The following is a 24300-nucleotide window of genomic DNA, read 5'->3' on the forward strand; positions in this document are numbered from 1 at the left end:
GTGGGAAATATGGTTGACATTTTAACATAAAAAATTAGACATCAGAGAAACACTGTCCATCCCATTTGACCATGTTTGAGCACCTACAGTAGTATCATTGATGTAAACACTGCCTCCTTTTGTCCCACCAGAGTACTGCACTCTGTCCTCTGGACATCACTGAGTCGAGAGGACTCTGACCATAACCGCTACCCCCCTAATCCTAACCCTTAACCTAACCCAAATCCAACCTTATTCTCACCCTAAACCAAGTCTTAAACACACACACACACACACACACACACACACACACACACACACACACACACACACACACACTGTAGCTGTTAAAAACTTGATTTCGGGCAGCATAAAGCACAGGTAATGGTACTTTAAGATCACTTTCAAAAGCAGCACTTAAATATAACTCAGGATAATCAAATACTGCCAACTGAGAGCAGACAAAGGCTGAAGGAGCCTTTTATCAAACATATAGACAATCTCAAGTAATTAGTGGATGTAAAAGTATTCAGATCCTCACTGCAGTAAACGTACTAATACCATACTGATGAAACAATAATCCACTACGAGTAAAATACCTGCATTCAAAACCGTAGTCAAGTATGTTATTATCAGCAAAATGTACTTTAAGTGCAGAAAGTAAAAGTACCCGTGCAGTAAAATGTACATTATTTGCCCCTGACCTGTAGTGCAATCTGAAAATCTCCCCCTGACGTCTGTGTCAGAGTGATATCCGGTTTATCCAAAGACGAGGTTTGTAACCAATTAGATGTAGAGACACAAGGGTTTTATGTGTACAACTGAAAAGTAAAGCTGTCAGTTAAATGTAGTGGAGTAAAGAGAGTAAACATACTTAGTTACTTTCCAACCATGATATTTCTTTACAAACATGGGTCTGTTGTCCACATGTAAGTTATATTCTTGATAAAACATTTTGATGTTCAAAGCAGTATAAATAAACATGTCTGTTAGACCAAACTATGTTTATATTTTTCAGACTTTTATCTAAGGTTTTATTTCTTTTTTTAATGAAATATTTTCCTTTTTGAGAAGCCTCTAAAAGCTCTTTAAATTAAACACCCCACCGTTAGCTATTAGAGACAGGTGATGTCACTAATCACCTGTGATTTTTATTGTTGATAAAAATCCAAATCCATTGATGAGATGCATTCACTTATAAATGTTTTAACTGCTGTTAAAATGAAAAGAGTATTTCAAAGCCTTGATAAATTTGTGCCCTTGAGGACTTTTCAGTGTTTATTCAGCTCGCTGTCTTTCTGCGTGGCTTGGCTGTCCAGGTCCAGGATGGTCTGCCTCACCTTCTTCTCAAAGTCATCTTGCTGATTTTGGAGCGCAAGCAACTTTGCGTCCAAGTCCATCACATCCATTTTTTCCAAACCAAACATGACATGATGTGCCTTCTTCATACAGTTGTTTCTGAAGGTCTCGTTCTCCTTTTTCATGGACTCAACCACCCGGTTCACCTCGGCACTCTCACTCTGTTTTTCAAACAGACTTTGACGAAGTGAACGGATGATTTTGTCCTTCTCCTTCTCAACGGCGGCCTTGTCCGCCCGTGCTACTTTCTTACGCTCTCTCTCCGACTTGAGAGCCTTCAAAATTTTTTGTTTCTCCTGCTCCCAACCAAGCTCTTTGGCGGCCATCGTCTCCTTTAAGGCAGCAATTTCTGCCGCCTGCTCGTTGATTGTTTTTTCAGACTCCATTTCAGCTGTTCTCAGGTCCTGCATTTGTAGACAAGGGTAATGCTGTATTGTTGAAGTAATTATGCTTTTGTACTTGTTCTGTTGTGGTTTGAGAAGTTGTCGCTCTGTTCGCAAAAGAGGCCGCTCTGATGGATTTCGAATGATAACTGTAGTTACCCAGAGGATTTCAGCTACCTATAGAAACGTCATCAAAGGCGGTTGCTTCTGACAAACATTCCGTGACATCACAAAGGCGCTAGAATGACTCATGTGTTCCAAATGTTGACTGCGATGTTCCAAATGTTGGTCACATGACTAGACTTGGTCACATGACTTCCCCAGACTACAAAAAATGCAAAATAGAATTACAAACATATATTGTATTAATAAATGGTGTGTCTTCCTCTATAATCTTCCTCTATATACTCAAATAAAGTTTTACTTTTCAAACTTAATTACAGCACTGCAGGCCCTCTCTCTCTCTCTCTCTCTCTCTCTCTCTCTCTCTCTCTCTCTCTCTCTCACACACACACTGACACCAGTTTTAAATGTGAAATGTCCACTGAGGGCAACATGCTCCAGATAAAAGTGATAGCATTTGTATTGTTCAATTTAATATTGAATATGATGGTTTGGAATTTAAATTGATCCCCAATGTAGTAACATTTCAACTTTCTTTTCATGTTGCTCAGTATATTTTCTAATTCAGTTCTCTGAGACACATCTGCAGACAGGACGCAGTTTTAAAAACACCCATGATGAGAAGTGCTTTAAATGCTCACTTCACCGATGCTAACGGTCATTTTGTTTATGTATATATTTGTGGATTTTTTTGTCCAGTCTTTATTTTTTAAATGAAACACTGAATAAATCATCTCCATCATTTTCTCTAGTCATTTGTCTTTGTTTGAAATTTTTCTTTTTACATTTCATAAAATAGTTACAGGCTACTTTGAATCCAACTGTGCTCTAATAATAGTAATTGTTTTATACATCCACTATATGTATGCAAAATTGGTTATTGTCATGTACCAGCTGGTATTTTGCTAGTGATTGAAATCAGGACAGTTTATTAAAGTATGGTCAGAAGTCTGGTCTTGGATGTGTTGACAGCATTGACGTTAACTTAAGGAAGGACATTGAGGAGCAAAATGCAGTTTTCATGTAATTTGCTAGTCATGTTATTGTGAAGGACAGAAATATAGTCCTGGATGTGTTGACAGTATCTTACAGTATTTCATAATAACTGCAGTTAATATGAAATACTGGAAGATACTGTTTTAAATCCACCATCAATTTACAGCAATTCATTACAGTGTAGACAGGCCCCGGGTTATCAGTTGGACTTCTTTGGGAATGAAGAGAAGGATTAGGAGAAATTAAGAATGGCAGAAGAAATATCTAAGTTGTAAAAGTAATAGTAAAGTGGGATGGAATGCAGATAGAATAGACGAATACAACTAAATAAATTAAATATTTGTACAAAATAGAAAGACTTGTAAAAAAACACACACACACACACCTACACACACACACACACACACACAGTCGATTGCATGAAGATGATGGATGAAGCCTTCTCCCAAAAGGAAGCACGTTCCCTTTATGTGAGGGAAAAGGTTTTACACCTTTTAAATCAAGCCAGGGAGGTGAAAACTCCAGCTTGCTGTTGAAGCTCCCTCCAGCCTGACTGAAATAACTGATGTTGTAGAGATCAGTTGGACCAATCCTCCTTGTCTTTTATCACGTGTATCAATTCTTTGAGCAGGTATTTGAACCCTAACGTTATTCTCTCGTGCCTTTCGTAACATTTCTGGATTTGTGTCAGGTATTATCCATACCAGGGCAAAACTGCAGATCTCTTTGATGGTGGAAATCCATTCCCAAATCATGTAATTCTCGCTCGTCTTTTTTTTTCCCCCAAAAGAGAATATGTATTTGAATTGCTTCACATCAAATGCATATATGATATAATTATTGTCATTACATACAAAGCCCTTCACAACCTAGCCCCTTCATACCTTTCGGACCTCCTGCACAGACACACTCCCACCCGCAACGATCAAATTGCCGTCAAAGTTGGCGTCAAACCGACGCCAACCTCCTCACCCCCCCCCCCCCCTACTCTGTCCAAGCACCAGACCTGGGGGGGACAGGGCCTTCTCCATTGCTGACCCCCTTCTCCTGGAACTCTCTCTCCCTCAGCACCTCAGACATTCTCCGTCACTCGCCACATTCAAAACTGCACTTAAAACTCACCTGTTTAAATCTTCTTTTAACCCGTGATGCTGGTTATGTATGCGTTTGTGTTGTTTCTTACTGTTATGTCATCTATCTGCCTTTCTTATGTTATTGCTTTTATTGTTTCTGTTTTTACCATGTAAAGTGCTTTTGAGTACCCTTTTAAAGCGTTATACATAATAAATGTATTATTATATATAAACACACACACACATATACTGTGTATATATATATATATATATAGGGTGTGTATTTGAAGTATATAATATGTCCAATTCAACATACATTAACCAAATATGGTGTCATAAAAATGATCATATTAGCCAATAAAATGATCAGAAATTTTGTATTTCATTTTTTTTAAAATATGTTTTGATGAGCTAGATGCTATTCATTCACAGACAAAAACGCCCAGCTTTAAATGATATCTTTAAAATACAATAGTTTACCAATCGGTGTCCTTTGTTTTGTTGACGCTGTGGGCGTTTTCAAACTTGCGTCAGCAACTGTTTCCGGTGGTCACGTAAGGTAGGCTTCTGCCATCAACAGTGGGAGTAAGGGGCAAAAGCAAGCGTACAGTAACAGCCGGGGGTGGTGTGTGATTGGAGAACTGTTTGTACACTAACCGCATGTTTCATCCAGGCCACCAGCGCGATTATTTTTTAGCCATATTTTCTTTTTTGTCCATGTTCGCTCGAGCAGGATGTCTTCCCAGGGTGGCATGGAGCGGCTGCCGAAGGTCATTGTGGCTAGCTTGACTAAAATGATAGCGCACGTTAGCTAACTTTATTTGTGTTAACTAACCTCACAGACGAATAAAGACGTGCCGCTACCAGTAACCGTAGTAATGCCGCACCGCTGCACAACATTTACGGTCGAAAAAGGCGAAGTTAACTCAAAGCTAACCCATTCACTGCGGAGTGTTTAACCACGCTGAACAGAAACGTTTCATAACAACCTCATAACATTTTAAATTTAACATATTAAAAGGGCCAAACGCAAGTATCTTAAAACGTTTACAATTCAATACGTCCTTCTCGCAAATTCTGCATGCTTGTCATCTATTAACAGTTATTTCACATTAAAAAAGTCAACATTGATTATTAGCATGCCTGTTTTTGTCGACGTTAGCTAAAGCCATGCTATCTGTTATCTCCCACCTGTCCTGCGGTAGTGGAGACAGTACACACATTTAGATTCAACTGAATCAAATGTAAACAAAAGTACAGTTAGGTGGTCACGTTTCATGGCGTGTAGTCTTGATACTGCTCGATTTGTAATGGGGTTTGGCAAGACGCATGTCAACATCCAATCAGAGTTAATTACGAGTGCCAGTGAAGAGCATGTGCACTCCTAATCCTGGATTACCGAGCACACACACACACACCTGACTGACTGTATGCCAGGCGTCCTAAGGAGTGAAACGGCTACACGAGACGTGGTTATATCAGTAACTGTGTCTACGACTATACCAGTGGAAATGGGTGTTTTCAGAGCAGCAGTTATCCTCCAAATCATTGCGATGCTAACTATTAGCCTTCAGTTTGCCTCTTCCTGTGATATCTTCACGTTTCAGAGGTTACTGCGCAAACCCACCTCGGTAGTGTCAGTCCGTGTAGAAGTGTATCAGTTAGATTTACGCAGATTCAGATGTACACCAAAATGCCTTGATATACTGCATTCTCCAATACTGTGTTTTTTGTGTTTTTCAGAATGGGGAACTTTACATCCTCCCCGTCTCTGTCCAGCACATCCTGTGTACAGTATGTGAAGGTGAGTGGATGCTCACAGGTCTGTTACGTGTGCTGTCAATCTCTCTGCAACCTGTTTTTAATTGTTTCTGTCTGATACATGTTGCATTAACATCTGTAACCACCGGCATGCCGTGGCTTCGTAGTCAACTGTTTCTTCAGTTCACTCCAGTATATTACCTCCTGTTTTAATGTTTCTCTGTATTTTTTTGTTGTTGTCAAAAATCTGTTATGAAGTGGCACTACAGTTCTCTCACTCATTAAACATTAATAATGGGAATATTTAATAAAAATGCAGAGTTAGGGTTCCTTTCACCTTTGCTTTAGCAACTCCTTTGAGGCCCGGTACGTACGTTCAGTCTATTTCTGTGTTCTACTGATATTAAATCAAATCATTTTATTTTTTTTTATTGCGTGACCTTTCAGGAGATGGTGTCGCAGAACTGTGTTGTGATATTTTCCAAGACCACGTGTCCTTATTGCAAAATGGCCAAGAATGTTTTCAATGAAATTGGTGCGACCTACAAAGTGGTCGAACTGGATGAGCACAACGACGGGAGGAGAGTGCAGGAGGCCTTAGCTCAGATGACTGGTGCCAGAACGGTAAGAGCCTCCTGTTGGGATTTGGGTTATGTGAATTTGATTTCAGCATCTACGTAGACAGGAATCAAAACATGCAGCTTTGTTTGTTCTGGCAGCTCTGCATTGAAGTTACATTTAGATTACTTGATTAGTGTGTTTTTTTGGACAGTAGCGAAGACTCCGGAATTGTATCCTTACTCAAAATAGCTGCATTTGTAATGATCATCTGTCATGATAAATATATAGGTACGTTTATATGTTAAGTGAAATGTCACCGGTACATTAAGTCTGTATAATATACACTGAAGACACTAAACCGGGTTTGAAAGTTGCAATATGTAGATTGTTTTAAGATCAAAATGAGATTTAAGAAGAAAAAAAAAAAACTGGACTTAAATGTATGCAGGCTGTATCTATGACAATCATGCAAGACCCCTTAACACATTTCATATTTAACTTTTATTTATTGAAGTGCTGACTCACTGTGTTCTTCCTCTTCTACCCCGACGGCTGTGGAAGTTGTTAATAAGTTAAAATATGCACAGCTTAACTCTTGATTCTAGATTTCTTTTGAATATGTTGCATAGTTCTAAAACACATGTCTGGCACATTGAAACAGACAGTTGTAGACTACCAAATGTGACAACGCCTTATTGGTCACTTGATCCAAATACGTAGACGAAGGAGAGCAGCAGAGGTGAACAAAACGTGTCAGAGTTCGGTACAGAAAAGGTTTTCACCTGCTTTATTTGAGTTGATACTGATCCGTTAAAATATGCTTAGCCCCGAGCTCAGCACATCTTGAAACAAATGAACACGAGTCACAACAATTACAACAGAGTTTGGAGATTAGTTATGGCAGCAATGACAAGAAAGTATGTATAACTGCACTGAACCTCATCTCTTTTCTAAGAACTGATGTCATGACCTGATTTGTGTGTTCAGGTGCCGAGAGTCTTCATTAATGGAAACTGCATCGGGGGTGGCTCTGACACCAAACAACTCCATCAGCAGGGAAAGCTGCTGCCCCTGATCCAACAGTGTGCCCCCTGCTGTGCTGCCAGCAGCTCCGACGGCTCGGGCAGCGGGCAGTTCGAGGCGGCTAAATGACTAACCGTTCTTGTAGCTTTTTTCAATCCTGTATTTATTAAATGTTCGCTTGATCTCGTGCTACAAGTTGAACATTGCTTGAGCATGTTATTTATTTATCAAAGTGCATTTGATACTTGATGTTAGGCTACATACATATTCATACAGGGATGTACAGTATTCTTATTAAAGTTGCCATCTTTTAAAGAACACCTGTGGAACTGTGGAACCTCTCATCTGCATGGTTGTTTTATTGAACAATATTACATTCATGAAAAGGAAAACATGATCTCTCTCTCAGCGTCAAGCATCATCAAACTGTGAACATCGTTGGGTTGTGAAGTATTGCCAGTGTGACTCAATACTCGTTTATTTGAGGTCATTTTTTTGGTACTTCGGATATTTGTATGATTAGCACGTTTTAATGTGCACATTTATTTGAACATTACACAATTTTGAGAAATGTTCATTTGTTTTTAATCCGTCTTCTGAGTAATTTCAATGTCATTTTTTTCTGAGATTAGGTAAATAGTTGGTTTACTAGTCTATGAATAACTTAATACGTCTTGATGCTGGTCAGTGTTATGAATGTACAAATTAATGGAGTGTGTACAACAACCACTCGACAACAACAAATGTTTTCTTAATGCCAAGAATGTTTTTTATTAATAAATATGAATGAAACTCCACCGTCAGCCTCGGTTTTTACTAAGTAGAGTCCTGCATTTGCCCTCCCCTGTCGTCTTAGGCGGGCGGGTATTGTGTCTAGTTCAGAAGAGGGCAATGTTTAGTTTATAATGGGTAATTCGTCTTTATTTTTCTCTTTGCAAATGTTGATACGTGTATTTTCAGAAAATGCTGCTCGTTGCCAATGTTTTGAAGTCATTATGTAAAATATATATGTGTTACACATCCAACGGTATACGCTGTGCAATAAAAGGCGCGCACCCGCATTGCTCACATTTGCACGGCATCACGTTGAGGTCACTCCAGTGCTTCATTGAAATTAGCTTGACTAGCGGGCACGGCTAAGCTAGATTATTAGCATCTCGTATATGTGCACCGTAGGTTGAATAAACATTGTAAATAATGGCTGGCAGCGCAGGAGAGTGGTGTCTGATGGAGAGCGATCCCGGCGTGTTCACAGAGCTGATTAAGGGTTTCGGTGAGTGACTGCTACCGCAACGTTAGCTAGCTCTGCTCATTCAGTGAACCGTTTGCTACCAGACAGCGCTAGCTAGGTAGCTTCTTTAAAGCTAACGGTAACATCTAAATTAGCTACTGTTGATTGGCTACGCTTACATCAATAAAACGCCATGCAGATGGAACCGAGATACTTGAGAGGCGGTCTATTCCAAACAGCCACCCAAACGCTGCATGTTGTAAACGGTTGCATGTAATAATTGAAAAGTCATAGCTAACTCAATTAGACAAGCTAACTAGCTAGCATTACTCAGCGTTCAAAACAACGGCGCGTGAAAACAAATCCCTCGTGAATGACATTTGTTGTGGTTTGCTCTGCAGACTACCCGCCAGTGGGAAAATCAGCTCACGTAGTTAACGTTCGTAAACGTTCGGGAAGACTTTACTGAAACATTTGCTGTAAAAGTGTGAATTAATATGTGGTGCTTTACTCGTCCTTTTCAGGTTACAAAGGCGCCCAGGTTGAAGAAATATGGAGCATGGAGCCAGAGAACTTTGACAACTTGAAGTATGTTGATACCTGCAGCCTCGGTACATTGCACGCTCCCTTCTGAATACGGGCCTTTTAAATGCATCTACTCTGTTCCAGGCCGGTTCATGGGTTGATTTTCCTGTTCAAGTGGCAGCCAGGCGAGGAGCCAGCAGGGTCGATCGTTCAGGACTCAAGGCTTGACCAGATCTTCTTTGCAAAACAGGTAGTTACCTCCATCGTCAAATACAGAATATTTTAATATTAGCAAGACAGTGTTATTTTTCGCAGCTGTAGTATAAATCATATGGTAACTGTAATGATTCATGCATTTGATATCTGTTGCACCTTTTTACGGTTTGATTGTTCAAATTTCTCTGGGGGTGTGATGTGGGCTCTTTTGAAAAATATTTGCATCAAAAAGGGGATATTCTATCCGTCCAATTGATTGTTGTGTATGCTATCTGTGTGTTTTCAGGTCATTAACAACGCCTGTGCCACCCAGGCAATAGTCAGCGTTCTGCTCAACTGCGCCCATTCTGACATGCTGCTCGGAGACACACTGACGGAGTTCAGAGAGTTTTCACAGAGCTTTGACGCCGCTGTACGTTCATGGTATTTTTGTCTTGAATCCAAAAAAACACAGTTTTTTTATGAAAAACTATGAACCCTTCCCTTTTTAACTTAAGTGACGCCAGTATTTGGCCTGTAACTCAAATAATAAGTAGTAAATTATTCATGCATTAAAAAAAAAAAAAGTTAACAGAGCTTTCCCTTTTGGAGCGGGGATGTATTACACAACTCGCTGTTATTTCCACTTCCACTTGCAACCCTGACAGTTTCATCCTCTTACCTTGATGACTAAGTTATCTGTCCCACAAATGTTGAAAAGATCCCGGCTGAAAGTGATTTTTGATGCTCAACTTCTCCTTTTGATGTGGGAAAAGTTCCAAGTCGAGACACTTCTTCTGCCTTGATGAAGATGCTGTGTGTCGTTTTTTTATGTATTTATTTGAGTCTAAACCAGTTGATAAATGGCAACAATTAATTAAGCAGGAAAACTAGCAGGAGTGGACTCACCGCTTCGAACAATCTGTATATTTCTAGGCAAGATGTAGATGCAACAAAACAGTAATTTATTCAAATTGGTACCCTTTTTAATATTATTGACATAAACAAATTGGATGCATGTCATGTTACTAGACACAGGAATGTATAACGTGTACCTTCGTGATGCTGCAGCTGCATCTTTGAGGCTAGGGGTCATACAGTCAGCATTATAATCCTGCTCCTCCCGCTCTCCTCAGATGAAAGGTTTGGCTCTTAGCAACTCCGAAGTGATCCGACAAGTTCACAACAGCTTTGCCAGGTAAGCTCCCGCTCATATCATATTTAGCTGGAGAGAGTCTGTTTGATTGGCTTCATGCTATTTTTAGCTCCTCTTTCTAACTCTGTAGAAAGCGATTGGCCCGTTTGTTGCTCATGCATCTGGCTGGGTCAGATGTTGGTCACCCCGAAACTTTGTCAGTGCCGGTTCTCTTGTGTAAGAAATAGAAAATACGAACATTTTAGTTTCGTCACGGCGTAGCACTTTCTCCGCCTGCTTGGTGATAACATTTTTATTGGAACATTCTGTACATTGATTTATTGACTTGGAGTCAGTTTTCTTGGAACAGAGTGCGTTCCTCAATCCCTACGTGTCTTGACAGACAAAACAACAGCTTCTACAACTGTATGTGTGATTCATGACGATTATCTTCGATGTTGATCTTACTATTGTGCGCTGTCTCGTATTTATAGGCAGCAAATGTTTGAATTTGATGCAAAGGCGTCAGCGAAGGACGAGGATGCGTTTCACTTTGTGAGCTATGTTCCTGTAAACGGTCGACTATACGAGCTGGACGGACTCCGAGAGGGACCAATTGACCTGGGTAAGCAGAACACAAGTCATTTCTCTATTATTGCTTTACGCTTTCAGCACCAACACGGGCAGTTATGTCCCTCGGTGTGCGGTCCCCCAATGCGTAGTTTCTGCCTGGTTGGCCATGGCCCATTTCCCCTAAAACTGTCTCTGTTTAAGGATGATGTACTGTGTGCAGTTACTGTATACATGGACACCTATTAATTGTCCCTGTCTGTGTTTTTCACCAGGTACATGCAACCAGGATGACTGGATCAGCGCCGTTCGCCCAGTGATCGAGAAAAGAATACAGAAGTGAATGTCTTTTAGTTTTTACATTGATTTTAGATGAATGTTCGGTCAACCAGATGCTTCCTGTCACAGTTGATGTGGAATTTTAATGCTTTTTAATGAATCACTTTCTTTTAAGACGAGGAGTAGTGAGACAATGAATAGAGATAATTCATGAAAAAGCACTGGTGCAGAAATGATTTTGCAGACACATTATTTTTCATCCATCTCATTTGATTTATTTGCATTTTTTTAATAGTTTATAGTCTTATGAAGCAATGATAGTATTTTCTCTGTATAATACTGTACCACCTTGCTTTCCTTGACTTTACCCTTCTATACTTAGTAAAACTGTGTTGTTATTTCCCTCTTCAGGTACAGTGAAGGAGAGATCCGATTCAACCTCATGGCCATTGTGTCGGACAGAAAGATGATATACGAGAGAAAGATCGCAGAGCTGCAGACCCAGCTTACTGAGGTGAGCAAAAGAGCTGAACCAGTGCACACATGACAAAGAGTAATGTGTATGTTCACATCTCCCCGTGAGGCTGCATGGGAAATGCATCAGATGTTGGAGGACATAACCACGTTGTGCTCAAGAAGAAGAAAAAAAGTGCTCCAATATTCTTTGTCACGTCGTATTTGTCCACCACACACACGCACACGCACACGCACACACACACACACACGTGTCTGATACGACTACTCCGTTTTTAATACAATCTAGTGCAATGACGCAATCTATAACCATCTCAGAACGTTATGAAAATAAGTATTCAGGACAAGGAAGTCAGGGAATCGGGTGGATTTCTAATAAGAACTCTGTTTTCTGCATTTATGCAATATATAAACATTCCTCATTTAGAGAGGGGGTCAAAGAGTATTTCACCCCCACCCAAACTGAAACTTCTTGTTTCACTGACCTGCTTCTGGTTGAAACGTGTAGTCTCGTTCCACCTGATGCCACACCCAGCGTCATTATTGGGTTTATTAGTTGTTGTCGGAAATGTGCGCCGTTGCACCTGTAACCAACCTTCGCCAACGGTGATGTCAAAGTATACAGATCACACATCAGCATGACTGCTGCAGGGCGAAGCATTCAACCACTGGAGGTCAGCAAACACAAGGTTTAACTTTATACATCAGAAAACCCCCCTCATGCAGACATGTTAAAGGAGTGGAGTGTTTTTGCTGCTTCATATTCACTGTTGCCATATTTTCCTTTTTTTTCCCCCCCTTGTGTTCCCAGGATGAACCGATGGACACGGACCAGAGCAGCACGTTTCTTAGCTCCATCCAGTCTGAGATTGCCAAGTACCAGCTCCTTATTGAAGAGGAAAATCAGAAACTTAAAAGATATAAGGTGGGTTTCTCAAACGCCACATTCCCTACCACCACATGCGCTATTCACTGTGATATGAATGCAGAAAATAAGCCCATAAGGCCACAGTGTCTTTTTCTTCCTGTGGAAAAATACCTCTCTAATAACCACGAGCACATTATGAATGTAGAGGCTGTGTTTACTGCAGCCGCCTCAGAATGTAAGAGGGCTTTTTTTTATTCAGCTTGTGGGTTTTTCTGTGTTTCCTCACAGATTGAAAACATTCGGCGAAAGCACAACTACCTTCCATTCATCATGGAGCTACTGAAGACACTGGCAGAGTACCAACAGTTAATACCTTTGGTGGAGAAGGTATTTGCTTTTTCTTCAACATGACTTGCCTTCTATGCATGCGTTTTGAGACATCGTTGGGTATTCCTCTTCGTCATTTTTAATGGGATATCTTGTAGTACTAAGGGACTCTCGTGGATAAATAATGGATGACTTTGGTCAATGTCGAAATAATCAACAAACACGATGAAATTGCCAAAGCATTTCAGCTTCAGTGTTTATTCTAACCACTAGAGGGCAAAAGTGAATGTCTCACAAGTGTGCCAGGCGCAGTTCATGAATAAGACATTGATGATTATTTTGTTTTTACAATTCTTTAGGTGTGTTTTAATCAACGACAGTAATTAAATGGAAATGTCTTCGTTTGTTTTTTTGTCACCAGGCGAAGGAGAAGCAGAGTGCCAAAAAAGCCCAGGAGGCCAAGTGAACAACAACAACAACACCACACTTCCAATAGAGAAGCCTCTAATCGCACACATCCAGAGCGACAGTCCCCCTTTCATCACTGAGCCACATGCAGATACTGTCCATCATCGGTCATCTTCATGTCACTGACCGCGGACGGTCTGCAGCACTTCCTCACCGCGGTGAACCATCCAGACATTAAGAGCTGCACTGCAGGTGTAGCAGAGAGACTGTACGGCGAAACACTCTCCATGTGTGTCCATCGGCTCTAATGCATGTAGAAGGAATGATGTGCTCAAATTATGTTCGGTCTTATTTTCATAATAAAATGTCTAGATGTTTGTGAATTTGTGTTTTTAATATCCTGAATTCCAAAACAGAATCTTTTTTTTACGTTTCAGTTCTTAACTCATTTGCAGATTTATTATTATTATTATTTTTTTTTTAAATGCTCCCCACAGACGAATTAATTCTGCAATCAGACTGAGTGGTAGAGCTTTGTCGCCACCTACTGGTAAAACATGAAAATAAGGCTTGCATTTACAGTACATTACAAAAAGCCATCTGCCGAACCTTTTGTTCTGTCCAGTGTTACTTTATAAGTTTATGTATTTGACAAAATGATCAAACATTTTATAAACAATGTAGCAGTGGAGTCTGTGCTCAATCTTTTGACCCGATGAGAGCACACCAACAAGCTGCCTAGTACTTATAAGTGCATCATAAAGAAACGACTGGGACAAATTTAGGGACTCGTGTTTCTTTTGGATAGCCTCCAGTAGAAGCATGTTGATGTTGTGAACATGCGAGTCTGTACTGCACAGAGGAACCCTACTCTGCTGACGTACGGGTGCTTGAACACAACGTTCGTCTAAACGCCCGCGTAGTCTGACGTATCTGCAGTCTGATGACCAAAGTAGAACGTGGTCCTTTTTTCTATTTTTGGCGCCTCTGTTTACATGCACACCTTAAGTGCTTCTTGGATCTGGTCCCAGTAGTCTTGTTGCCAAGATCCGTCATAGCAACTAATGGAAACCCACAGGTTTTACTACCATCTCAGAGAGAGAGAGAGAGAACGGTATGTGTTTGAGATCAGGTCACGTGGAGAGAGCAAACAATAAGCATTTAGGGTGACTGTTCCAGTTCTGCAGGGTGTTCATGAATACCGTCACTGCCTCACTGTAAGTGCCGTCATCCAACATAGCAATTATCATCATTATTGTCTCGTACGTTGCTATGTTGTCCTTTGTTATCCTATCAAGGATGTTTATCTTTGATAATTTGGCTGAGGTCACAAAACATGTACTGTATGTTCTGGCATGCAGATATAGATGCAAATGCTACAAAAAGAATGAAGTCTTAAAAATAGCCAGATTGCTGCGTACCGGAATGTGTGCTGCCGGGGCCTACTTTGAAGGGTCATGGGAAGTTTGTTTGTACGGTTCATTATCGCGTACAGTGTCTCAAAAGGGCTTAAGAGGCACGTATGAACAGCAGATCCACACCAGACAAGCAAAAAGTTCTTGACAACATTAAGGCAAATAATGCATTATTGCGATGTCAGGAAAGTAACCCAAGATGGAATTTCTAGGGTTGTTTTCATTTGACCAACACTTCAAAACCCAGAAGTATTTAAACTTACAATGATCTAAGAACGAGCTGAATGCCAGACGTACACTAAGTTTGAAAAAGATATTAACAGAAATGAAAAGGAAGGGAAAACCGTTCATATAAAAACAGCCAATGAGGGTTCATAACACAAAGAAAACCAAGCGTCTTCACCTGTGAGGCTCCACGGGTTGTTCTTAGGCACAGCGGTGCTTTGAGCTAAATGCTAACTTCAGCATAACATGCTGAAGTTAGCATTTTACGGTTAAGCAGGTATAATAATTGCCATGGTCGACGCCATCAGGGTTTAGCATGTTAGCATGCTAATTAGCACTGAAAACAAAGTACAGCTGAGGCTGATGGTATTTGTTGTGCAGGTATTCGATTATAAACCAAAGTAGTGACAACGTGACATTTCGGTGTGATTGTGGCACTATATGAAAAGTTGAGAGGTCACCAAAGTAGTTTATTCTGAGGAGAATGTGGAATTCTGTAGTTGATTGAATGGCAATCCATACAATGGCTATTGAGACTTTTCACAAATGTCAACCCCATGGTGGTGCTAGGGGGAAAGGTCAGGGGATCACCAAGGTCAGTAGCCTTAATTCTTTGTGGATCACGACTCATCAAATACAAAATTCCATGGCAGTCCATATAATTTCAGTCTGGTGAAAGAGCTGGGCCATGACGGTAGCATATTGGGATTATTACCGTTCCAACACCAAAGAAAATAACTCTTCATTAAAACAGTTACACACACATACTTCCACACATCCCAGTCTGAGTTTAGGATGACAAATCCACTCCTTTAACCTGAAAGGCCAGCAGAGCATACGGTTCTGGAGAGCCGCTGGTCTAAAAGATGACCTATTGCACCTCGACAGCAGGCCACAGGTCCGAGGAGAGGAGAGAACCGGAGCTGTCATCCTGTCAGGAGCAACGTCTTGGTGTCTGGCCACTGTCAGCCTCTACTGTGGGTTCACGGCTGGAAACAGCTTCTTTATCAGAGAGCAGACACACGGCAGACAGGGGAGGATTCTGTCTGCTGTCTGTGAAGGTGCTCTTTACACAAAGTTACCGTAAGGGAACAAAGCTGCGATGACGTGGGCCCCCATCAGCTGCACAAAGAGGAATTAAATGTTCCCAAAAGATGAGGAATGTTGTTTTTGTTGTGCAACCGAACATCCAGCACATTGCGTCTAAAAATATGTCAGTGTGCGGTATGTGGATGTGTCTGACCTTGGTTAAACTAAACACCCAGAGAGCAAGACGTGTACATTAAACTACTTCAACTTTTGGTATTCAAGATAAATGATAGCTTTCTGAGTTTCAAAATATTGCTTCACTTTGCTTGAACAATAAACACGATATCTGAGGACCGTCTGAGCCACATATCAGTCCTTTACAAGGAATTACACACTTTATTAGTATATATTTAATCAGTACGTTTGTTGTTAATGGATCAAATAACTAAGTGTGTCAGAAATTGTTCAGACCACTTGACTTTTTTCACATTTTTATGTTGCAGCATTATGCTAAAATAGTTTAAATAATTTTCCCCTCATCAATGTAGACTCTATCACATGATGACAAAGCCAGAACAGGATGTTCGACATTTTTCGCAAACGTATTAAAAACTTGACGCTCGACACATTTAGCTCAGGTGCCTCCCATTTCTTTTGATCACCTTTGAGACGTTCGTTCACCTTGATTGGAGTCCTCGTGTGGTTCATTAGACTGAGTGGACATAGTTGGGAAAGGCACACGCCTGTTGATGTCAGAGAAAAGACTGAGGCATGACGTCTGCAGGACCTGCCTGCAGAGCTCAGAGACAAGATTGTGTCAAGATACAAACGAATCACTTGACTTTGCAAGTAAAGTAAGTATTTGCAAAATAAGCAACTGTTACCAACTTTAAAAGGTAACTGTCTGCCAATTCCAATTTCAGTATTCACTGAGCAGTAATGTAGACATTTGACCAGTGAATTAGGAGTAAACTAGAACATGAGATGTGGGTAAAACTTAAAAAATATATGAAGGTCCCTGAGCTTCAATAACCTTAATACCATACACTGTTCTCAAATGTCAACAAATGAACTTTCATGCTTGAAGAAGTTTGAAAATGTTGCATTCATTTCAGAAATAACCGCAACAAAGGCATTTCAGAATTGAAAAAAAACCCATTTTATTTCTTGAGCAGTCCAGCTGCCGACCAACTTAAATTCACATTCAAGTTAACACATGCAATATTCACAATACATAACATTGTCACAGTAATATCAGGCCAAATACTATCTTTGGTTGAAATTGTGAATAGTATTATATAAATTAGAATTGCACTTTTTGTGTAAACAGATCCAAGCAAATCCAGAAGAGCAACACGGCAGTTAAAACCAGGATCACAAAGGCGGTTCTGTGGATATGACAGCTGTGCAAAGTCTTCAAGTGGCTGTGAGCACAGAAATACATTCTAACAGCATCGTTGGTGAAACAGTTAAGTGTTTTGACAGTCATCTCAGCTTTGAATGCAGTTGCACTTCAACAAGATTTTCTTGTACGCATCATTGCCCAAAATTCTAATAGCGTGGCATAAAGAAAGTGCAGGTAATGGCCCAGTGAGGACAATGTAACAATAATCCCATCAGGTAGAAATGCTCTGTGCGCTGCCTACAGCAGCATGTCACATCCTGATGATCAGCTCTCAGCACGACGGACTAAAACATGGCTTCGCTTTTGCATTATCCGCACTTGACGTTATTGTTTCTGCTGAGGATTTGCATTTGGGTCTATTATCCCAAGGCGGTGCCCGGAATGAACATCATCAGCGGTCTATTCACGCTGTCGCAGCGGTAAACAAATGACTCCAGGAGTGGGTGTCTAGTTTGACTAGGACTTGATGTGCCTGCCCTCTCCCCTGGCAGCGGCACACAGTTCTTTGTAGAGGTCGGAGTAGATAAATCTGGGGTAGGAGTTGTTCTCCATCAGGCTGTAGGCTTTCCTCTGAGCTGCCAGGAAGCTGGTCACGGTGGGCTCATGGAGGGTCTGGACGATGGCATTTTTTGTGTGGAAATCCAGGTTCATCTGTGATTAAAAAAAAACAGCCATCATGAGCCTCTGACTTCCATTTTTAGTAAAGAACATGTCGTGTATTTATAAAACTTGAAGCACATGAATTGTGATTTGGAAAATTGTATTTGTTTTTATTAACAGGAAATGATATCATGGCAGCTGTTACCTCTTTGGGAGCTTCACTTTTAATGAACTCCTCGTAAATACTGTTGGCCTTGGACGCCAGCTCTTTGTGCGACGTGGTGTTCCTGAAATCCTCACAGGCTGTCCAAAACTCAATGTTCTCTTCGCAGAACTCAGACTTCAGAAAGATACAAAACACCGTTTTCCCGTCTGTGGGAGGGGGAAAAGAGAAGAAGAAGTGTTAAAGAGAAGGCGGGTAATATAAGCCGAGGGACGTTGTTTGCTCATCAATGTCAATTACGTGCAAAGCCATTACAGCTTTTATTTTATTGAGGCCAATAAAGTGCTTTCATTTAGCCCACAGTTACCGTGTGACCTTTGAAACCCTTTAATGTACTCATGCGCCAATAGTGCGGTGAATGATGCTTACATTTATGGCTGAGTAGTTTGTCAAGTGACTGCGCCCATTGTTGCACGTCATCAGCAGTCGGCCTGAGGGGAGAGGATGCAGAACGTAAGAAATATGCAGAGGAAAAGAAATCTTTAAATTGATGTTAAACACTCCTGAAAAAGGTCATTTTTTCCATTAAATGAATTACATTCATTATACATTTATCTGTAAAGTTACTTTTGATTTACTATACAGTGTGTCCATGCTGCAATTGGCGTTTCATTTAGAATTAAATAATTGATTTTATACGTAAAAACATAGTCATCTGGTTTGGTTTTATTTAGTCCTAAAACATGCACAGTGCAAAAAATACACTAAATAAATACATTCAATAGAGTGTGGATAATGGGTAGGCTGTGCAAGGACAAAATATAGTCAAATACAATTAAATAAATTAAGATTATATACAAAACTTAATTTAAAAAGTAATGTACAATTTAATTATATATTTAAAACATAATAAACATGAAGCACAAACCAGATGTCATGCAGAATTGTGACTTAATCCTCAAAATGTAAAGGTCTCACCTGTAAGATCTGTTTTTCATTGGATGTAATATTGACTGGGAAGTGTTTGTCTTCAAGAAAAATCCTATTCTGTTCCTCCAGTTTTTCCTCCTGGAAAAAGGAAATCACTCATCAGTATTTTAGGCAAGTGTAATTCTGGGCAACATCTTTTTTTTCACAAGGTCATCATAACCCACATCATTGTCATTAAACAGCAACTTACTTTATCCCCTTCCTCTCTGTGGACAGGTCAGTGGGTGTCATACAGTCAGTGAACGCCATGCTTTGGGATGACACACAAGCAAGATTCTCTCTCATGGTTCAATCTTCTCTCCTTCTCCCTCTTGACTTCTCAGACAACTTTATAGTTTCTCTCTCCAGCCACGATCCGGATTATGACAGGCGAGGGGCGGGCCTCAACGTGATTGGCTCTTGCTGTGTATACAGTGACTTGCCCCGGTATGACTCTCAGGGCCTGAGGCATTGGCAGGCTTTTACTGCAGTAGCATTCCCTCCCTAAGTGTCCTGCAGGCTTCCATTTTTAAGTGAAAGGTCAAGATGTGACGTACATTGCAGACGCGATTCCTAAAATAAAGTGATGGCAGCGGTTAATGGAACTTTTCTCTATTTTCCGGTGTGTTTTTCTTTCTTCTTTTACATTTTAAGAGCATTTTGCAAAATTGCAGGTATGTATCCCTATTCTCTAAGCATCCAATGCCTTCATTCTTTTTACTTTCCACCTATTTTACAATTTGAAAACAATGTATACTCTTAAATGAAAGAACTACAAAAACACAGCACCCACTACGCACACACACCGTTCAGCCTTGAACGTGCCTTTTCTGTTTCCAGGAGCTGTTCTCCGTCACATGTCGCCATCGCGGATGCACAGTTGATTCATTGTTACTTGGCAACACTACCTACAGTGTTCATATTCAATAAATTAATCACAGCGGGTGTGGATGTCATGATGCCATGTTGAATTGTTTCAGGTTGGCATAAAGATGATGACGCAATATCCTCTTACCTCTATGAGTGTTTGTGGGAAAAGAAATGTGGGCACTGTTGAATGCATTGTTTTACAATCCTCTCATAACTTCAGTTTATAAAAAACGTACTTCGGACCATTGTTTTTTATTGGTGTTTAAGTCCACTTGTGATTTTTAGGGCAAAAGACGTTTACATTCTTGGGTAATTCGAGGTTGAATTGTTTGAAAAGTTAATAAATATGTAGGTTAACCATTTTCAACAGCACCTCAACAACTGTATTTCAGAGTGTAAGCTAAAACCTGAAACCATGACATGTTGATCAGTCAGTCAGCAACGCGTCAGTCAAGGAATTGACCATTTATAGCAAAGAGCTTTAGCCGACACTTAGATTTGGTGGAAAAAAGCTTTGCTGTTTGAGGGGGCTCAAAGATCGCTGCTAGGAGAACTAATCCCCCATCAACAAACACATGCATGAACATGAGATATTATTAAAGTCAACAATACCACAAGCTCCAACACCTTAGGAGGAGGTTAGAGGGAGCGGTGTTGGCACAGGGGGGGGGTATCAGCAGACACAGTTTGAAGTGTCAGGATGTCAAGGTACACCTGTATGAATGTGACTCAGATTGTACAGAACGAAACAGCTGATAGTCATCAGCTGATACTCATCAGCTGACGTAAGGCCAAGTTCAGTGATCTGTCGGAAATCTTTCAGTCGCTGACAGGCTGTCGAAAGGTAGTTTTACGTAACCCAGACATTTAAGAAATGTAACCGTCAACCAGTTCTAACTCAGTGTCAACCTTGACATGTACAAGTCTTTCGGCTGTATTGTTAAAGCAGCATGTTTTTCAGCCACTTGAGGGCTGGAGAACTTCAATAACAAGCTGAAAATACACATACACGCAACATTTGAGTTTGCTTTTTCTACCAAGCGACAAATCTAAGTCCAATATTCACTCACATGTTGGTTGTTGGGTCTCTTGAGCTGCTAGCTGTTCGACTTTCTTCACCAGCTAGTTTTAGGACCTGACATGGCTACATGGCGCATAGTTAGTTATAAAACTACAACTACCATCGTGCACCAGAGGAAGCCATCCACTACCTAATACAGGTGTAGAGAGGTTTAACAAAGTATGGCCTTCCTGCCCTGCTCCAAGAAGGAAAACCGCTGAGAGGACACATGTTGAAGGCCAGTTTGTCTGGCCCTTATAGGATCGTCACCTGACATGGCAGATACACCTTCCAGCTTCACCATGGAACCTTTTACCTTTTGGGATTCAGGAAGACTGTTGCGTACCTACAAGCCCAATGAAGAGAAAACGGACGCTAAGTCATTGATCCAGGTCAAGGACAAAGACCAGAAGTTGCTGCACTCCATGACTTGACTTAGGGTCAGAAAGAGTTTGAAAAAGGGGGAAATGTAGGACCTGACTACAGAGTACACAGTTAGTTAGAAAACTACAACTACCAATGTTCATTTACAGAATTGATGTAATTATTGTTGGTACGGTTAACATCCAGGACTCAGACGGATAGGCTAGCTAAGGGTTAGCATAGCTGACGGATACGAGAGCTGTAACATGTAATTTCCTCTCTTCAATAAAACTTTGTAAAACGGCACTACAAGTTGTAATCCTTATAGTTAAGACACTCATTTTAATCACTATGTCTGCTCATTCCTTTAGAAGTAGTGTTCGCTTGGTTTATCTAAGCTCTTTCTTTGATGTTGTTGCTAAAAACAGCTGCCAAATGCTGCTGGAAATGGAATCAGTGCAGAACTCAATTTGCAGGCGAGAAACCCCCAAAACGACTCCCATCACTGTACATTTGATCTATTTCTAATATAATTGTATACATTTCTAAAATGAATGCTGTTACTAGAACACTAATATCACATAACTGAAACCAATCTTTTGGCTGAAAGCGTTTGCCAGGTCTTGAGGGGCAAACTAAATAACTGTCTGTCTGAAGAATATTCTCTCATAGGTCATTAACCAGTTCACATTGATTAATAAAGCACAGGTGATCCGTTTAGTAACTTAAACATGCTAGATGTCATGTACAGACCTGTGTTTTTTACACATGTAGCAGGGTGTCAAATGAATGAAATGTGTAATTGTGGTTAGGCTGAGACCTGCACGTCCGTTTTCTGTGCCAATTAGATGAGTAATTCACATCGTTTTCTCTTTGCACCGGTGTTTTTCATTCTGTTACAGGTACAATTTGTCTGCATGGTGATTAGAATAAATACATACAGTATAGTCTTTGTTATGATGTGTTCTTCAGCGGCATTTCAGCAACAAAAGTGCAAAAATAAAGAAATTTCAACACATGATGAATGCATGCTCTGGTTAGTTGAGCAATCTGTATATCACCTGAACACTGTTTTCAAAGTAATTTCCCGTCAGTCTCTGCTTGAGAAACTTACCTTTTAAGCACTGTGAAGTCCTTATTCCAGTAACAATGTAGTTTGACATCGACGACATATCCCAGAATCACTAAAAGGGCATTTCCATTAAGGAACAGGACATAATCACAACTTGTTCTAGATTATCTGTGCCATAATGCATGTGCGTCACCTGCTGTGTCGTGTTGTGATTATCACTGGCCTCCCTCTCTCTCTCTCTGCACCAGTACGGAGCTCTGCTGGATGAAAACATGGTGTTCACCCCGTGTGTTTATTATGATGTGCAGACTGTGTGTAAGCAGCCGTCTGTTTACAAGTGGATGAAGAGCAGAGCCAAGTTTCCACTGAGGCACGAGGTCTGTCCAGAGGGCCTCACGCAGAAGGTGATTCCCAGCACCGGCTTGCAGAGTTTAGGAGTTGTGGATCAGAAAGCCCGGCTGCACTGTTAACTCCTCTTAACTCTTTGGGCTATTAGTACACTACAAACAAGTGCCGAAAGTAAAAGGTGCACACATATCCTGGATGTCAAGAGAGGCCACCAGCATGGAAGACAAGTCCGTAAGGCAGGCAGAGAGGTAAACGACCACAGCTACTGTGTGTGTGTATATTAGAGACTGTAGAAAATAACAATATGAACCACCATGGCTGCTGCATTTGCAGTCAGACAAAACAATTAGGTCGGTGAGAACACATTAACGACAAGCAATGGATGGTAACTGAAATTGACTTTTCAATTTGGCGGCCATGTCTGTAACTCATGATTAAAGTTCAACCAAACATGAGATAAAACCCCAGATCTCTGCACTGGGTGCCGCGTGGGTTTCTCTGATACACCTTGTTATTCGTTAAGATTTGACTAAGGGGATTTTTTATGGACATTTATTTATATATAAATTGATTAAGCAAACATGTTTTCTATAAGAAGAAAAGGGCATTCAAATAAAACAAATTCAAACTAATTATAGAGGGAGACATCTCCAGGAAGACCACACAAAAAAGAGAAACAAGGCCGATGTCATTCGATGTCATCTCAACATCTCAACAACACATATTTTCATCCGTTAAACAGAATGTACGCAAGCCTTTCATATTTGATTCAATGTCAAATGTGGCTCAAGGTGTACTGCAGATATAAACGTTAAATAAAAGAATATCGACAAAATTCTGCAAATTTATTTGGCGACCCAAATAAAATCTCCTGCGACCGACCAGTGGGTCCCGACCCAGTCTTTGGAAATAACTGGTCTAGACGATATAGCCGTGTATGAAGGCAACATATCAGAGAGACATGAAGGGTCAGGAGGACAAGAAGACACCACAGTACTCAAACATTTATTAAAGATATTTAAGGGTTGAGTCCATACATTTTGTCTGGCTTCATGTGGACATTTTAAATGGATCTGTTTATGCCAATATCAGAAATGATGAAGTACTGCAGTCTGTCAGTCATTATGTGGGTTATAATTAAGCACATCTTAGTAAGGCCATAAAGTAGCCGGTATTTCTTTCCACAAGGCATTCATCATGTGCCGATGACAGCTGCTCATCGAGCTGAAGGCACTCTCAGCGCTACCAAGTCGTTTTGTGGCCTTGACTTTGGCTTTCCTCCTGGTGGCTCCAGCCAGTTGAAATATAAATGAGCAAAGCTTCTAACACAAAACCATCAGCTGCTACATTTACTGTAAATTGGATTTGGGTAGATTTTGAAAATAAGTGGAAACATGATTGATTGAGAGGTTTAATTTTTCTGTTCTCTCAAACTCTCTCAAATTACCCATCAAATGTCTTGTGTAATGGCGTGTTTGAAAATATGTGATGTAAGGTTTCACAGGTTTAGC

The 24300-nt window shown here is 40.5% G+C and overlaps 3 protein-coding genes across 4 annotated transcripts; 2 read left to right on the forward strand and 1 right to left on the reverse strand.

Moving 5' to 3' along the window:
- The first annotated feature begins 4498 nt into the window (after positions 1–4498).
- On the forward strand, positions 4499–8048 carry glrx2 (glutaredoxin 2). The gene is made up of 4 exons (XM_079158110.1): positions 4499–4683; positions 5657–5717; positions 6122–6298; positions 7223–8048. The coding sequence occupies exons 1-4, from the start codon at positions 4574–4576 to the stop codon at positions 7385–7387; spliced, it is 513 nt and encodes a 170-aa protein (XP_079014236.1). The 5' UTR covers positions 4499–4573; the 3' UTR covers positions 7388–8048.
- A 300-nt stretch (positions 8049–8348) lies between these two features.
- uchl5 (ubiquitin carboxyl-terminal hydrolase L5) lies at positions 8349–13653 on the forward strand. 2 transcript variants are annotated; one of them, XM_079157416.1, is made up of 11 exons: positions 8349–8531; positions 9014–9077; positions 9159–9264; positions 9517–9642; positions 10346–10407; positions 10839–10969; positions 11190–11253; positions 11605–11707; positions 12479–12592; positions 12824–12922; positions 13284–13653. In XM_079157416.1, exons 1-11 carry the CDS (start codon positions 8456–8458, stop codon positions 13326–13328), a joined length of 990 nt encoding a protein of 329 aa, XP_079013542.1. In that variant the 5' UTR covers positions 8349–8455; the 3' UTR covers positions 13329–13653. The 2 variants fall into 2 exon arrangements, with proteins under 2 accessions (XP_079013542.1, XP_079013543.1); XM_079157417.1 differs by lacking the exon at positions 8349–8531 and adding an exon at positions 8823–8928.
- A 3427-nt stretch (positions 13654–17080) lies between these two features.
- On the reverse strand, positions 17081–19597 carry rgs2 (regulator of G protein signaling 2). Its single transcript, XM_079158551.1, has 5 exons — positions 19288–19597; positions 19086–19175; positions 18537–18598; positions 18150–18316; positions 17081–17995 (listed from the first exon to the last, which is right to left on the reverse strand). The coding sequence occupies exons 1-5, from the start codon at positions 19380–19382 to the stop codon at positions 17801–17803; spliced, it is 609 nt and encodes a 202-aa protein (XP_079014677.1). The 5' UTR covers positions 19383–19597; the 3' UTR covers positions 17081–17800.
- Positions 19598–24300: the final 4703 nt, after the last annotated feature.

Source organism: Pholis gunnellus, assembly GCF_910591455.1.
Source record: "Pholis gunnellus genome assembly, chromosome: 4".
Classification (NCBI taxonomy): domain Eukaryota; kingdom Metazoa; phylum Chordata; class Actinopteri; order Perciformes; family Pholidae; genus Pholis; species Pholis gunnellus.